Source organism: Grus americana, chromosome 1 (genome assembly GCF_028858705.1).
Source record: "Grus americana isolate bGruAme1 chromosome 1, bGruAme1.mat, whole genome shotgun sequence".
Classification (NCBI taxonomy): Eukaryota; Metazoa; Chordata; class Aves; order Gruiformes; family Gruidae; genus Grus; species Grus americana.
Genome location: NC_072852.1, coordinates 92,871,884 through 92,886,894, shown reverse-complemented (window position 1 = coordinate 92,886,894; position 15,011 = coordinate 92,871,884). Strand labels below are relative to the sequence as shown.

Sequence of the window (15,011 nt, the reverse complement as noted above, 5' to 3'; positions counted from 1 at the left end):
AATACTTGAGTTCAGTACAGAAGTAAAACAGAAGAAAATGATATTACTTCAAAGCATTGTTTTGATGTTTCTCCTTACACAGGATTGATGTAGAAAGCCATGGAGCAAACTCTGAAGCATAGTTTCGATGAACAGGCTGCCTAGGACTTGGAGAAAGATTTAGTAATGGTTTGATCTCAACAATGTAGCACCTGCTTCACCAGAAGCGAAGTCATTGCTTTGTACAAATGTTTTTACTTCATAAAAACCAGTGCTCCTTTGGAAGGACTTTTTGCATCCTCCAGGCAAATAGCTCTTCCTTTGCTTGATGCAGAGAAACTTATCACAGGCTTTACAGTGCTCAAAGAAGCAATTACTTGCTACCGTTGATCAAAAGAACTGTAACTGCTCCCGTTCTTAACTTAGCTGTTAAAAAAAAAGTGACTATTCCACTGTAATGAGCACTGTATGTAAAAATTATATGAAATATAATTCTTTCTTATAATGAAAGAGAAAATACTTAGGCTTTCAAAATGGGAGTTTAAAGGAGTGCCACTAACTTTAATTTGTCTGAAAATGTTGTTTACAAGCAGCATTTTAAGTTACCGGATCCGAAAACTTAGAAGGAGAAATGCTAATCTCTCCCTCTGTTTTGATATTCTCTTTTGTGTAGGTAGGTCACAGTGTTGCTCATCACTTGCCCAGTGCTCCAGTATTTACAGGTCTGAATCCCTTTCCTTCTCCCAAACATAGAAGTCAGATGTGAATTTCTTGGTAATGCTTTCCTCAAGTCCTTAACCTTGAACTCCTGCAGCCTGCCTTTGTTGCTCTCCTAGCATTTTGGTATCTGACTTCTCTTTAAACATGCATTTATAACTTAATGGTTTGAATTTCTTTAAGTTTGTGTAATTCTGTTTGCAGTTATACCTCAAAGGGCTTGTATACATGCCTCATGCTTGTTGCAAGAAACTTTATTTCTGCTTGATTATTTGAGGGGAAAACCCAAGAGAAAGCTTCTGTAGATGCAGGCTTACCTTGAAGTTAGGATGGTGAGGGACTTCTGAACCTCTTGGTACTTGAACAAGAACTGTATTCATCTTCTTGTACACTAAAATGAAAATTTTGGCTTGGACAATACCAGGTACAATGCTTTTCAAAATAACAAAACTCTTTGATACCTCTAAAATTAAAATCATTACCATCCTGCATGAATAGGTGCATCCTGGGTATTTTCTATACATAAGGTAACTTTTAGGTTGGAGCTTCTAAAAGCTGTCTTAACTTTCTAGCAGTAGTACTTCTGAAAACTCCTTTTGTTTGAATATTCAGGCTCTGAAAGAATGAAAGTTCTCTCAAAGAGGTTTTTAAAAAGTGCAACCAAATCTTCTGTTCTTGTTCTTAATTAGCAGGTACCTAATAGTGGGTAATTGCATTCTAGATGAAACCTGTTTCTCAGTAGGGATGTTTCAGCCAGAGGCAGTATCATAATAAAAATGACAGTCAGCTTGAAGAACTGGATAGCTTCCAGCTGCCATTTAGTGTCTCACTGCAGATAGTTTTAGCTAGTGATAGATCTGTTTGGATAACATATGAACTACTGTTACATAGGAGTTGGCAGTATAATCTGTCATACTATAAACTGTTTGTGCATTCTGTTGTTTAGGTACTTTGAAGTTTGACTTATGAATACTTCTCCCATGTACTCCTGATCTTGCCTGATACTACTTCTCTGAAAATACAGGATAATACACAGGGGGTGAATACATGGAGTGCTGTCCTCACACAGATACTCTGTCAACTCTGGCACTGGGGTGTTCCCAGGACACTGGTCTGGATGCAACCCAGTACAAGTCTGTCTTCACAGACATGAAATAAATAGCTTTTTATTTGTTTTGTAATACCCTTATCTTATTTTAAGTTAACAGGTTTGGGTCAACTGAGCTGCAGTAAGTGAGTAAACTTGCTCTTGCTCTCTATACATAGATTACGCCTGTGCACTCCAGAAGGATATCCTGCTGCAAGGACGCTTGTATCTCTCTGAAAACTGGCTCTGTTTCCACAGCAACATTTTCCGATGGGAGACTACAGTAAGATCTCTTGGCTCACTTGAATCCCACCTTTTCTTTGTCCTGGACTATCAGGATATAAAAGTTCTTCCAACAAATCTTATCCTGTCAATCTTATGCTAGTAACTTTGTGTTGAAAAGAAAAAGCCTGCATCCCTGAGCAGAAATGCAGATCTGTTGCTCTATAAAATGAGTAGTGTTGGAGATATCTGAATTTTGAAGTAAGCTTGCTCAGTCATTCAGCATAGGAAGGAGTTATGATAAACCTGATCCTTTACACTTCTGGATAATGATTTGCCTCTCCTTACCAAGGAGAGTTGCTCTATAAAGGGATGTAACATGTAATGTTCTCCTGTAAGACCAGGAGTGTGATACAATATATGGTGTTGCCTTGTTTAAGAGCTCTCCAGCATTGAACCTTAACTTGGTTTCATCTTGCATGTAAATATGAGCATCTAAGAATAGCTGAAGAGAACCTATAAATGACCTCTGCAAGCTCTCATATTGTGGTCTGTAGATTTTGAATAGTATGAGCAAAAGTAGATATTTGTGATATGTTGGCCCTCTATTTCTGTCAAATTAGATTGAGTTAAAACTTTTCAAAGTGTTACATCTGCTGTAGAAATAGCAGGAGGCAGTGAATGAGAAAGGGAAGGTAACCTAGTTAATAGGTGATGGAGATGTAGTAAAATGTTCTGCTGCTGTAAGACTGATCATACCTTAAGAGATTAACTTAAATTCTATTATGTGTGCTCTGAAGTACGCAGGACAGACAACAAATAGCTCATGTACTTAAGACAAAGAGGGGGTGTAGAAATGCTTAACTGAAAACCAAGCTTAATTTCATCAGATGGATTTGCTGATTGAATGTTTCTTATTATAGACTCGAGATTTTTTTAAATTATCTTTGAAATTACACCCTTGAATACATATAAACTATTGAAAGACTGATTTTTTTTTTTTTCAGCCAAAGCAGCATACATCCTGGTAACCTGTTCCTAGCTAGCAAAGTGAGATCTTAAGTGATATTTTAAGGCAATATGAGCTCATCAGCTACAATGCTAGAGCCAAACTTTGGGACCTCCTTAGCAGGCTGTGTTGATGCAGAGAGAAACAGTAAGTGGAGGACCTCCTGCACACACAGGAAAAAACCAAAATCCAACTGTACGTTCTTCCTTTCTCTAAGCTGAATGGCAGCACAGCTTTATCTTCGAGGGAAGGGGGTAGGCTGAATGGAAATGGCTTGTTGCAGCCAGTCAGACTATGCTTTTCTAAACAGAAACACTTCATGTACTAATACTCAAGGCAAACACACTCAAGCAGGAAGATTTCATTGCAGTGTCTGGACTGCAAATAAACCTTTGTGAAATTGGACTAGGTTGCAAACTTCTGTGATATGACATAGACAAGATAGTTTATCTGATCTATGTCCTGCCTTATGTATAGTGTACTGATTGGGATTGGCTTACAGATCTGTGGTTGGGATTCTGAGTGTAGCTGAAGGAGTGGAAGGAAAGAAGAAAGAATTACTTGCTTCCTTAGTCCTAGTATGAAAGAAGAATAAATTACTCTGTCATCTTAACTTGCTTCTACTTTGGAATGCTTGCTGTTAAGGTTAGCAAGTGGAGACAGTAGTTATCTTTGTGATCTCAACTGAATTGCATCCCAGGGTTTGGGGTTAGAGTTCGTCTTCCATGTTCTGTGACTTTGTAAACTTTTAGTCTTAAGAGTCACTCTTAATATGTCATTAAATCTGTTTCTGCTTAGATTTCTATTGCCTTGAAGGATATTACTTTCATGACAAAGGAGAAGACTGCTCGGCTCATTCCAAATGCTATACAAATAGCAACAAAAGGAGAGAAGGTGAAAACCTGTACTTAAATATGTTTGTGGTTTTGTGTTGTTTTTTTAATTATAATGTCCAGCACTGAGCACTTGTAGCTTTAAATGTACATAAGTAACTTCTCTGTCAAATCTTTAAATGTAGTTAGGATTAGAAGACAGACTTAGTGTTTTGGTCCCTGTGCATATTGACTTGATAATTCAGCTTTAGTTTGATTGCAGACTAGTGTTGATGCAGTAACCAGAAAGTAGAGAAGTTTTTTGTCCTGCTGATTCTCAAAGGAAAGCCATTTGAAAACTAAAAGCTCAGGGCATGAATTCAGAATATGTGTCCTTGAGTTTGATATTTTTACAATCTCACTAGATTTAAAGTGCCTCTGGAAGAAAATTGCTGAAAACAAAGGGGCTATGATATGGGTTTCAAGGCACAGAGAAATCTACCCGTAGAACAGGGAATCTTATATTCCGGGAAGTGTAGTTTTTGGGTGTGTATTTGGAAAAACTGAAAAGCATGATTCAGAATGCTCTTACGTGCAACACGCTTCATGATACTACTTCTGTCAATGCCTTGAAAATAATAATTCTTGGTTGGATACAGAGAATAGTTTTTCAGGGTGAATCTGGAGCTGTTGTCTGTGAATGGACTGTGATTTCTCATATTTGGGTGTTCCCTCTCAATTTATTAAATATTAAGTTTCATCATCAAGGAAGATAAACCTCTTTGCTAAACAAGCTTTCAAATGCAAAAGATTTTAATACTGCAAATGATGCGTCTAATTTGATCTATTTTAATTTCACATCTTCTCATGTAAAAAGATTAGTAAAAGGAATATATGGTAGAAGGATGGAAAGGGCTGCGGCCTGCAAGAAATAGACACGTGCATCTCTGATTTGTTCCACCTCCTATTGGAAGTATGGGAAAGATTTAACTGTGTAGTTAGTTGAGGGGGAGCTCTTCCTTCATGCCAAAGGTACAAATGATTGCAAATGGATGCCCAGAAGAGCAAGTGTCTCTATATACTATGTGGATCTTGGGGAAATAACTCTTACTTATTAAAAGTGAAAAAGTGTGGAGTGTGAGCAATATGAGCCCAGTGTGAGAGGAGCATGCCATTGCTGAAAACCTTAGCATATTCAAGATACAAGGGAGCATTCTGGATTTCTTGAAAATACCTACAAGTGAGCTTTTTGCACCTTGTTTTTCCTGCAGTTTTTTTTCACATCATTCAGTGCAAGAGACAGAAGCTATCTCAGTATCTTCCGCTTATGGCAGAATGTGTTGCTGGATAAGGTAAGCTTCTAAGTGCTGGTCCCTGTGCTTAAGTAACAAAACAATCTTTTTCTAATGCAAGCAGATGTGTCTCTGGAGGCTAAGAAACTTTCCTTAAGAAATTAGCTTTTTCTTTCTAACACAGAAATCTAATCTGATGTTCTTCTTTGATTCCTTGTACTTTAGATCCCAGATAAACTTCCCATCTTTTCCTTCTCATGCTGTCATCTACAACTTTGCTGTTGATGGAGCTTTTTGTCTTTGAAGATAGGTTGCATGCTTCTCTTCACTACCAGCTCAAGCAGATATCACTAAATTGGCATGCATTTGCTTCACACTTTCTATGGCTAACTTGTGATCAAAAAGGCAAGATGCTTTTTCAGTGAAAGCTTTTTTCCTTTTAAGGCAAAAGCCAAAAGTCACGAGTCACCTTCTCAGATAAGTTAGCTGAACCTTTGCCAAGCAACTCATTACAGCTCCCCTGACCTTGAATAAATGCGACAAAGGCAGGCTGTATGATATGATATGGAAGTGTATTTTGGCAACTTCTGCTAGTTAGTTTGATTTATATTGTAATTTGTGAACACTTAAGCTAATCTTATTTCTAAAAATGTACCAACACCTTTGCAGAACATCACTGTAAGTAATGCAATTCTTGTAAACCAATTCCTTCCTGTTTGTGGCTCTCATTGTTTAAATATTTCAACACAGTTGCAATTGAACACTGAAATATCCACATATAACTCTGCACTACAATGGTCCCCAAAGGCTTAAAGCTGTTGTACTACTTATATGTAGCGCACACAAGTTTTTTGTTAAATTAATTTTAAGGCAGACCAAAGGCACTTGCTGAAAATAAAGTGCCAGTTAATGCAAAACTAATGTTTTCTGCAAATCTCGTATCCCTCATATCAAATACTAGTTAACCGTAACATCATAACCATCTTGCCATGAATCCAGCAGTAGCACTGCAAAACCTAGAATGTACTAAGTCATCTTTTGACTGGAATTAACCTTGTTTTCTTTTGTTAGGCAAAGTTTGTCAGGAATGGTAATTAACTTATTCGGTGGTTAGTTCGTGGTGCTGGAGGGTGAATGTATGGGCATTCAGTTATACAAACCTATCCTTGGGGCTGGAACAGATGCACCATGCTTTGTGCTGTTCAGTATTAGCTTTTCCTGTGCATTTCTACTCTTTGCCACTGAAATGAGTGCCACATTAGGAGCAATTTTTCACTTCAGAGCAGTAACTAAAGGATAGATATGAAAGTAGGAGCCGTGGATTGCACGTAAGATGAAATTAAGCCAGCAGGTTTTAGGGACCAGTGCATCTGAGTAGCTTGGGAACTCTCATTCTTTCTGTCTAATCTTGCTATTGGCTTTCTTGCATTGTTGCTGAAGTATGTTGTAAAGTCTGTTATGTGAATTTCTGCTTGGAGTTCTCAGTTGCAAAATGGAGCATTGCTATGAGGTGTATGTAGGTTAGGTTTTTTATGGTGGTATATTTGGAGCTGCTTCTTGAAACAGGATTTCTGTCAGGTTGAGCTCCTACTTTTGCAATGTAGTAGTGACGTCTGCTTCTCTGCTAGAATGTGTTTTGAGTCACCTATCGGTCTGCTTTGATTCTTTACTGCTTAACCAAACTAGATCAAGCTATAGAGGGCTACTGAGGAGGTGAAAGTAGAAACTGAAGTTGCTAGAGCTGGATCCACTGACTCCACTACAATGACAGCTGTCCACTGACCTGTTCTTAAAAGAAAGCCCTTACTGCATCCAAGCAGTTTTATTGCTTTCTTGCCACCCATGGCAGGCACAGCATACATTTGAAAGATCTCGTATGTCTGGGGCTCTGGCATGGTATGCAGTACCCTGAGTATGTGAAGCCTGGTGTTTCTGGGCTCCAGTGATCAAAGGCATCCCATCAGAATTGGATAGGCTTGTGACAAAACCCCCAAATCTCACTCTGGAATCAGTTCTAAAAGGAGCTGGTTTTAATAATTTTTCTCTTGAAATAACTAAATTACCCACAGGCTTTAAAATATTTAGCTATCTGGAGTACATCTGCTAGATCCGGAGATGATATCCAACTGTTAAATTATGAAATAAAGTCCTTCTGGTGTCATCAGAAGTGTAACTCTGAATGCAGCTGTCAGTGCTGGTTTGCGCCACCTGATGGTGGATCATCCCCAATTTGCAGGATTTGGATCCAGAGGAGTGGAATTGCAATTGCTTCAAATCATGTTTGTACGGATGTCACTCTCAGTCACTGGCTCTGCCTTCTTCAGTGTTTCCTGGGCATAGATTTCATGTTACAAGGTCTCACCCCTGAAGAGTGACCTATCTGCTTTACCTGATATACCTGAAGCATTCACCACCTGCAGAACTTCTTGGTAGGGTCAGCATGCCCTTTCCCAGATCTCCATCTTGTGGCCATTCTGCCTTGTACATCTTAAGTATCGCATGTCCTGGATAGTTGGACAAGTAGTCTTCTGTAAAGTCTGCCTTTCTATTGGAATGACTTGCATTGTGTAAGAAAAACAGTAAATGGTTATATGCTATTCCATGCCTAAGCTTACTTTGGCCATCAAGATGTTCTCCCCAGCTTTGTGTCAAGGTTCTGATAAGACTCCTGATCCCCTCAGCTGAGTTGTAATTCTCTAACTCATAGCTTCTCCTTCAGATTTTGCTCAGAGTACAACACTGTGCATTTGGTGCCCTCCAACTTTGGTTCCTCTGGGAATCAGTGGATACCTTCTTAAGACGGTAGTTTCTTAAGCTATTTTTTTAAATGTCCATGTAAAGACTTTTTCCTTTCAAGGAAAATTCCACTTTTTCCCCCCATTTCTATTGCAAAATGTGCTCAGAGTGAGTCTCTTAGGCTTTTACCTTGCCATTGTTTTTTTAAATGTTCTTGGGCAAAGGGGAAGCATCATGGAAAATAAGGAGTCATTAATGTAGGTCTGGAAGAGACATGACACCGGTCTTGATAAAACAGATAGCTGCTTCCATATCCACTGAGGCTTTTAATAATACATCAGTTTATAAAATCAGCCAGAATTCCTGTTTTGCAACAGGCTTTCCAGATTGGTAAAACAAGTTTAATAATGGCTGCTATTGACAGTAAGAGCAATGCCATTTATACTTTTGCTTTATTCTCTTAAAGCTTATGGGTGTCAAATATCCTTCCAGTTTAAGGGAGAAGGAACAAATTAAAATCTAATTAGGCAGGTCATTCAAATCCCAAACAAACACAGTGCTCCTTATTTCTAATGGAACAAGATCTTAACTTAATCGGTCTCAATTCCCGTGAGTCCTCTTCCTTAGAGTTGGATTTAATTTCCTATTGTTCTTATACATTGCTGGGTAGAGATTTGCACCTGTCTCCAGAGACATTGTAGCAGGTAAGTCTAGAGGTGTGAGAATGGAGCAGAATTTCTGATGAGCTGGGCTTCTTGTGGCAAACATCTACTAGGACAGCAGTACTGTCTTCCCCACAGCTTCTCAGGGAAGGGTCAGTTTGCACCCTTGTGTGCCGAAGAGTTGTTTAAGAGATCGAACAGAGCTTGGGTTGATTCTGATCGTCATGCTTGGGCAGTTACAGGGGGAGATAGCTGTTTTCCCTTGTGAACAAGCAATCAGACAAAATTCCACATCAGAGTTGCTTGGTGGGGGTGTGGTGTGTGGCAGTGAGTTGTCTCTGGAGTAAACCAGTATAGAGTGTCTTATTTCTGCATCTGTCCGTAGGGGGTAAAAATCAGCGGCTTCACTTATGTCAGTGGTATTCCGTAGTATTGCTTGTGCTGTGCCACCAGTTTGTCTAGTGTGAAACAAAGTAGTGATGTTTTATGCTCCCAGTTAAAAAGACAAAAAGGTGTCCAAGCTGCTTCTTGTTGCCTTTGTTTCTGCATACAAAGAGAACTGAGGAAAAACCCGGCACAGAAGAATGGGCAAAGTAATTCCTGTTCAGATTTGGCCTTTCAAGCTTCAGAGCTTTTCAGACTGTCCTCTCAGAAGCTGAAGTCTGACCCAGAAAATTTGTGCCCTTCTTTGCCTTCAGAACTAATCCTTTCTCATATAATAAAGCAAGTCTGGTTTGATCTTGGGCTGTGACCATTAACAACTTGCTATATCTAGCTGAGCTAAGAATAATTGAACAGAGTACAAGAATCCTGTTATAGCAGCAGAAGTTGGTAACATTGACTTCATAAAACCTCAGGAAACAGCTTTATAGATCCCTATAATGCATAGCTGAAAGTTTCTCTGTTTTCCTCAAACTATTGAGCTCTCCATACAAGGGCAGTCTCACTTGCCCAGACTGGTGCAGAACGTGCTAGTGAATTTAATTAGCGGCATTAGCTATTTCCCAGTTATTTTCTTATGACTGGAAATAAAGGCACTGGCAATATTGGGTAGCAGAAGTGAAAGTGGCTTTGTCTTTTAATTTCTGGTTGAAAGGTGTGCTATCTAAAGATACACCTCAGTCATATTTTGAAACCATGTAATGCCTACTCCTGTTTTTAGCCATTTAATTAAAACAGCTGTAGGTAGTTGTTTGTGGTTATGAGTTTACTGCTCTAAAAGACAGCATGCCTGGGGAAAGTAAGGCAGCTGTATATTGATGCATGTGTTTTTAGCACTACATTGCTTTGTAGAACAAACCCCCGTGGCAGAGGGAGGCCGGTATAAGCTGTTGTGACTCTTGCTTTATATGTGTGTTTTGTATTTTAATGTTTACTTTGTCCTCGGTAGGATTAAATACCTTGAAACTGATCTCTACTAATAGGATGCTTATGCCAGCTGCTTTCTGGAAAGCCTGAACCCTTTCTGTGTTGGAAAATACCCAAGGGAAAAACCCCTCTTCCAGAGCAGTGGAGAACAGCTATGTCCCGAACTGGGCTGACTTTGCCCTGACCCTCGCACGCTCTCCCCCCGTTTTGGGGGGCTGGGGGGGGAAGCACTCTTACGATGCAGTGCGAGGGTCCCGCATCGACGGTGCAGAGGGACACCCGGGGCCGTCCTGGCGACGGTGACAGGCGCTGTGCGATGCCCGCGATTGCCCCGCTCCCTCCCCGTCGCGCCGGGGAAGGCGGTGACCCGGCCCCGCTCACGGGAGCCGCCGCCGGGCGGGCGGGGGAGCGGCCCCGTGTTGGGGAGCGGCCCCGGCCGGGCCCCGCCGCCCGGCAGGAAGTGGGAGCGCGGCGGCCCGGGCAGCGGCACCCGGCGAGGCCGGGGGTGTCGCGGGAGCGGCGCTGCCCGGCGGGGCGTCGTGCGGCGGGAAGCGCCAGGTTTGTCGCGGTGCGGGACGACGGAGCGCGGCCGGGGAGCGGGTGGGTAGGTGGGTGCCGGCAGCACCGGGAGGGAGCGCCGAAGGTGTGTATGGGCGCGTATTTACCTTACTGCTTGTGGGTCAGCTTTATTATGTCTGTCTAAAACTGCGGGTAGTATAACACTCTACAGGTGGAGCAAGGAGGTGGAGAGGATCATTTAAAAGCCCTTTAAATAATGCATGGGTATTTAACATGATCATTTCATGCAAATAGTAAGCAGTACTTGTGTTACTGTCTCATTAGCACAGTTCTGTTCCCTTGATCAATATGGATTGTGGCTGAGACACATTTTCCAGTGTGGTGTTTCTTTAAGATTGCTAGTATTGCTCTCTGAGCTCTCTTAAATCCCAGAACCTTATTACTTTTATTTTTTTTAGCCCTTTACAGCTGAAGTGGACTTTGAAACTAGTTGCTTACATTGCCGACATGAGTTTGTCATACTACTTCCTGACTTTCCTGATGATCTGAGAGAACTTAAATATATCCCAGTAGCTGTGAGAAGCAGGGCAAGGAGATGATAGAGAAAGAGAAGATTAGCTAGTGATGAGTCAAGGTAATACTGTTACTCAGCAAAAGCAACTATTTTATGTAAAGGGGACTCTGGTGTCATTCCAAAGTGAGGACCTCCTGTCCCACCTTGGCAAAGTGGACTGTTGGCTGACCTAGGCAGTGCTATCTGTAGTAACTGAAACACTAGCCTCTCACCATTTGTAAAGTGCTCTGAGCATTCTGAGGAAACAGGCATGTATCTGTTAAGCAGCTTGTTCAAGATCAAAAAGGGAGTCCCTGGCTGTCTACTAGTTAGTGGTATTGTGCTGTATTGAGTGAAATTCAGGAGGGAGCTACCTTGAAGATGTTTGTGAAAACATTGGTGACATGTTTAGAAGCAAGTAGTGGCCACAAGTGTGTGTTTTCTGGAAAGAACAATTTTTCTCATGTCTGATGTTATTGATTGAACAGTGATGGGTTGGGAATATGTAGTAGACAGGAGTACAGTTCCCCAAAATGCTGAAATCCAATCTTGAAATGTAATACCTAAATGCTTTCAGTCCTTGTCAGAATTGAGGTTAAAGGCTGTGGCGTAATTCAAACTTCTTACTGTTTTACCTCCTGTGCTTTACTGTCCCATACTGTGGTTCTTGACTAGCTTGCTTTCTTTCAGCGGCTGACCAAGCAGGAATTCTGGCAGCTGGTGCACCAGAGCTATGGCTCTGAGTTGGGCCTGAACAGCGAGGAGATGGAGAGCTTCCACTCATCGTCTGAGGACAACGGGCAGTCTCGGTAAGGAGAGGCTATAAAGTTTATTGAAATACTCAGGGATAAGCAGTGTCCTCTTTCTTAGAAATTATTTTTCCAAAGTGCTGCTATAGCCTTACCAGAAGGGTTAAGCCTATAGTAAAAGGATGCAGAGCGTGCATTAAAAACATAATTGTGTTCATTGCCTAAAATAGTAGGAGCACAGCTGAGGCCCCTTAGAGGAGGGAGACAGGAAGACCTTGTTCTCCCAGGATCTGCTTGGGGATATCAACAGGATGGCTTAAATAGCAGCTTTTTCTCATGATGGTATCTAGTCAGGATCTGAATGCCCTTCAACAATATGGAAGGGCTGAATGGAATGGAGCTATATATGATGTTCAGACACTTTTCCTCTCCTCTATGGAGACTGAAACGCTTGCTTTGCTTTGTATCCTGATGTCTGAGGTCTTAGCTTATTTTTGTTGTGCTCAGTTTGAATTAGGAAGCTGGGATAATCTAACTGTACGTGGATTTTTTCAACAGTTGCCTTGATTTCTTGGAACAAATGTGAACTAACTTATGAGCTGCCAGTGTCAATCTAATAACAGGGCTTTAATTTTTGTATCTGTATGTAAATAAATATGGCTCTGCAAAACTGAACAATGTGATTTATGTCTCTCTTCAATCCTGTGTTATCCAAGTATGCTTGTTAGAAAAAAGTATCTGAAGTTCACTGCAAGCTTCAAGAGATGTCCCATTAAATATTTCCTGGTTTGGGGTTTTTTTTCCTGTTAAAAATGTACTACTATGCAACTCTGGGGTAAAGGATGCAGGAAAAAATTCTTGTCCCAAGCTTTCTTGAAACATTTTCTTTCCAAATCTGTTCTACCTCTGTTTCCTCTTTTCCCACACCACTGACTTTATCTCTGATTCACCATTGCTTGGTTTTACTAACCTTATGGTTAGAAGCTGAATCCTTTTGAAAGGTGGCTGGGTGAGAAAAATGGCCTGAGAGATTAATGAGCTGGATGTAGGGAAAATGAGTTGGTAGTTTTTCATACTAGCTGAACAGCCACAGTTGGAATGCAAAAATCACGTACAAGAAGCTTTCTCAGATTTTTCAGCACTTATATCTCCAAAGATATCTTCCTTTTTTCTTTGGACAGATCTAGCATTTGTGATGATTCTGGAGAAAGGGATGAAAAACTACCTAAAATGATTGGTTTAGTTCGGGAACCCACGCTTCAAACAGAAGGAGAGTCACTCAACAGACATGCGTTGCCAGGAGTAAGTGCTGACACTGCCTTTGTTGTTATTTATAACTGATAAGTGTATACGCTTAACTTGTATACTCTGAGCATAGGATGCATGGGGATTGTAACTTCTAAGAAGCCTGTGAAAATTCATAATAGTCTAGGAGATTTTCACATCAGAAATTTAATATGAATATCTTCAGGTTTCAAGAATATTTATTGAATTTGGAAATGAGCAAACTTCTGTATAAGAGAATATTTGTGGTGTGAGTTGCAGCAATGTTCTGTCATTAATTCACTGCATAACCTGGTTAGAATGCTGAGGCTTATGTCCTGGTCTCTTTCTTGTTTGCTTTGTTTAAAAACAAAATTAACTGTATTTTATCCACCTTCCTAGGGACCATGTGTGTTTTTATGCAAGTGCTCTATTAAAGTAATGCTTTTGTTCGCTTTCAGTGCTTTCTTGCTTGTGCTATTTGTTGTTTACAAAATATCTCCTCTTATACTTCTGTGTCTCCTATAAAGGAGGTTTATTAGAGGGTAGTTATGCTGTGTTATCCTTGCCTTCAAAGGTCAGTTAGTCTGCTGTTGTGAATATATGAAACTTTATTTAAGTTTGGGGAAATGTTTCAGAAGGAAGGGGGGGAAAGCACCTTTGATGTAATAAAGATGAGTTTTCCCTTAATGCCTTGGATTAATTGAACAAGCATGGGTGCTTCACTCATGATGATGTATGAATTTGTGAATGTATTTGGTTGGGAGGGCAAGCGCATTATTAGTGGTATCTGAGGTGCATGCACAGCGTCTCACGCATTTGCTGGGACTCCTGTGTGTAGTTGTAGTCCTAAAAGGTTACAGACATTTTCTCTCGGCTCATAGATACCCCCAAGGGAAAGATCTTGGAAAAGCAAATAAAACAGTAAAGCATTTCTTATAAACTTCACTAGGGTTGGGTACTTAATTGCTGTTTCTGCTTTGGAAAATTTGAGGGAAGAAAGGAGATGCTTGTAATAGTTTTTACTACCATATAAATATTCTGGCTTTTGTCACTTCCTAAAACTGATCAGGAGGTTGAGCAGGCTTAAATGGTTTGCCAAAATCCAAGTTAATGGCTGGAGACTCATACCCAGCAAACAATATTGGTTTGTCAGATGTTAAAAACTTAGTTAATCAGATGATGGGTATCCCTCATGGAAATACTAGCAGTATAAAACAAGATTTTTGGAGAGCTGTAAGGGAGGCCTGTGGATGCTGCTGGAATATGGGCTTTTTAGGATACTACCCAGGTAGCCTTGGTTTGGACTTGTAAGTCGTATTTGCACAAGAACAAGCCATTTAAAAGTAATTGCTCTGCCTGGAAAAGTGTTTTGTTTGCCTACTGGGTGCCACACCCAAAGATGTCTCTTGCAGCTGCTAAATCTAATGGGGCATGTTGGTAAGCAGCACTGCCTAGGGATTTGGTCTATATGGAAGAAAAAATGCTAGGATTCTCCCTTGAATAAACTGCTTTTTAAAAGTCCTTTTAATTATAGTGCAAAAGTGCAATCTTGATAAATGCGTAGCTGAATTGTTTAGCTTACTGTTTCAGTGTAACTAAAATACATAATGATTGTGTTTAGCTAAACATGTCACTTGGCACTTCTCAAGCATGTCGACACACTCTCCACAACCCCAGGATTACAGCATCTGTTGTAGAAGCACAGGGGCAATAGGAGGAGACAGTAGTGCTTAAAAGGTATTTATCAAAAACTATGGCACTGATGACACAAAACACATTTAACCCCTTTTTTCCTGCTCTGATAGGCAAAGTAAGTCCCAGAGCTCTTTTCAGAGGGACATCTGCAATGATGGAGGTGCTGGCTATATAGTACTTGGTGTGTCTTGGAAAAAATACTGACAATAGTTGTCCATAGTTGATTAAAGAAAGTCTGCATGCAACACCATTCATGGTATGCCTGCTTCTCTTAAGTGCCGTTCATCACAATGTGGGAACCACCTTATTGCCTGTCCGAATCAACCATCTTCTTCCCTCCAGCAC

At 40.6% G+C, this 15,011-nt stretch overlaps 1 protein-coding gene across 7 annotated transcripts in view; it reads left to right on the top strand.

The window, feature by feature from the left end:
* The window catches only part of GRAMD1C (GRAM domain containing 1C), a 55,348-nt gene that overhangs the window by 21,754 nt on the left and 18,583 nt on the right, over nucleotides 1-15,011 (top strand). For all 7 annotated transcript variants that reach the window (XM_054812524.1, XM_054812522.1, XM_054812523.1 and 4 more), the window contains 5 exons: nucleotides 1,963-2,066; nucleotides 3,813-3,908; nucleotides 5,098-5,178; nucleotides 11,647-11,765; nucleotides 12,887-13,007. In XM_054812524.1, coding sequence (XP_054668499.1) covers nucleotides 1,963-2,066; nucleotides 3,813-3,908; nucleotides 5,098-5,178; nucleotides 11,647-11,765; nucleotides 12,887-13,007 — 521 coding nt within the window. The remainder of the gene's footprint in view (nucleotides 1-1,962; nucleotides 2,067-3,812; nucleotides 3,909-5,097; nucleotides 5,179-11,646; nucleotides 11,766-12,886; nucleotides 13,008-15,011) is intronic.